This window comes from Sinocyclocheilus grahami, unplaced genomic scaffold (assembly GCF_001515645.1).
Source record: "Sinocyclocheilus grahami isolate Dianchi unplaced genomic scaffold, SAMN03320097.WGS_v1.1 scaffold36340.1, whole genome shotgun sequence".
NCBI lineage: Eukaryota > Metazoa > Chordata > Actinopteri > Cypriniformes > Cyprinidae > Sinocyclocheilus > Sinocyclocheilus grahami.
The window spans coordinates 1-1,476 of NW_015522673.1; the positions used below are offsets into that span (position 1 = coordinate 1).

The following is a 1,476-nucleotide window of genomic DNA, read 5'->3' on the forward strand; positions in this document are numbered from 1 at the left end:
AAAAAACGTAACTCTCTCTATGTACTGTACAGCAAAGTTGCCTGGTGATGCACATCACCAAAACATGTGGTTTGTATTTATAAGTCCAGTAAATGTCCTTAGCAGTGACTTGCTAGGATGTTGAAGAAATGATACACTTCATCTTTATCATACACTGCCACTTCAGTGGAGCATTCTGTGCACTTGACTGGGTGATATATCTCTTCTTCATCCATTCCTGCCAAGCGTGCATCAGTCAGACCTGCACTTGACTCCATTTCAGCCTCTGTGGATGTGGATGTGCTCTCCCGACGGGCCTTCTTTCTGTGCCGGTTCTGCTTTCTCTTATTGGCGGTTTTATAGCACAGCACCTCCTCTTTGTTGACTGTGCAGTTCATCACAAACATGGCTCTGTACTGCGTCCGATATCTCTCATGCCTGTGGGTTGAGAAGTCATTTAGACTTGGGAAATAATCTTCACAGACGCTCACAGTGCAATATGAACTGAATGTGACCGTACCTCTGACAGTCCAGGCACAGGGTGGTCATACAGGCTGGACAGTTGAGGACAGCATCACTGCTTGGAACAGCGTGTGGTTTGTTTCTTCTGTTTGCTGATGGTGGCAGCCGCCTCTGATTTCTGTATCTGTATCAAAAATGGAAATAAGCTATGAATGACACAACCTTTTGTTATAACTTACATTTTTAAGTGACAAAAACCTACTCTTTTCTTTTTGCATCCACCCAAGCCTGGTCGCGATCATCCTCGTCTGGGTCGTATAACAGCTCATCATTTGTGAGAACAGAGCGCTGCTTCCTCCTCAGACCTTGAGAGCTGCCTGAGATGGCACAGAAAACCATATTAACATAACTTATTTACCCTTTATTACGCTTCTTCACCACATTACACATTATCATTCAACAGTCCAAACAAAAGCACGCTCATCACTCTTAAACTGTGTGCTCAGCAAAAAATATTGATAATGAAAAAAAAAAGTCAGCATACCTAGACTCCAAAAATACAAAAAAAATGTAATAACAGACTATCACACACAATATAAATGTAAGTCTAAAAATAAATAAAATATATAAATATATAAAGTATATCTAAAACTTCTGTTATATATATATATATATATATATATATAAAGCGCCAAAATAAATAAAAGCTAATTATAACATAAATGAAACTATTTTGCAAGGTATTTAGAGAGTTAAGCCATTTCTTTATTTAGGTGACTTAAGGACTACAATTTACATTTTCAATGCCATAAAACTTGTCTAAATAAAACGGACCCATAATCAAAATACTATTACAGAAAAATTCAAATCCGTTGCTTTGAATAAAAACACCAAACTTAATGTGATTATCAAAATCAGGTATTACATTGTTTGTAGCTATTGATACATTCTGTCCCAAAAACGCTTGACAAAAATACAGCTGTAGAAAAGATGTTGCTCAGATTCTTTTTTTTTTTTTTTTTTTTAAAAAATATA

General features: G+C 36.7%; 1 protein-coding gene across 1 annotated transcript; it reads right to left on the minus strand.

Moving 5' to 3' along the window:
* Positions 1-6: 6 nt before the first annotated feature.
* Positions 7-855, minus strand: LOC107580566 (E2F-associated phosphoprotein-like). The gene is made up of 3 exons (XM_016266247.1): positions 704-855; positions 500-625; positions 7-417 (listed from the first exon to the last, which is right to left on the minus strand). The coding sequence occupies exons 1-3, from the start codon at positions 838-840 to the stop codon at positions 99-101; spliced, it is 582 nt and encodes a 193-aa protein (XP_016121733.1). The 5' UTR covers positions 841-855; the 3' UTR covers positions 7-98.
* Between the last annotated feature and the right edge of the window lie 621 nt (positions 856-1,476).

What these genes read in the sequence shown, in the direction of transcription:
- LOC107580566 (XM_016266247.1), bottom strand. Translation starts at nt 840, where the DNA reads ATGGTTTTCTGTGCCATCTCAGGCAGCTCTCAAGGTCTGAGGAGGAAG. An exon ending in GTGGATGCAAAAAGAAAAGA is followed by an intron (nt 626 to 703) that starts GTAGGTTTTTGT and finishes TTTTTGATACAG; the next exon opens with ATACAGAAATCAGAGGCGGC. An exon ending in CTGTGCCTGGACTGTCAGAG is followed by an intron (nt 418 to 499) that starts GTACGGTCACAT and finishes CTCAACCCACAG; the next exon opens with GCATGAGAGATATCGGACGC.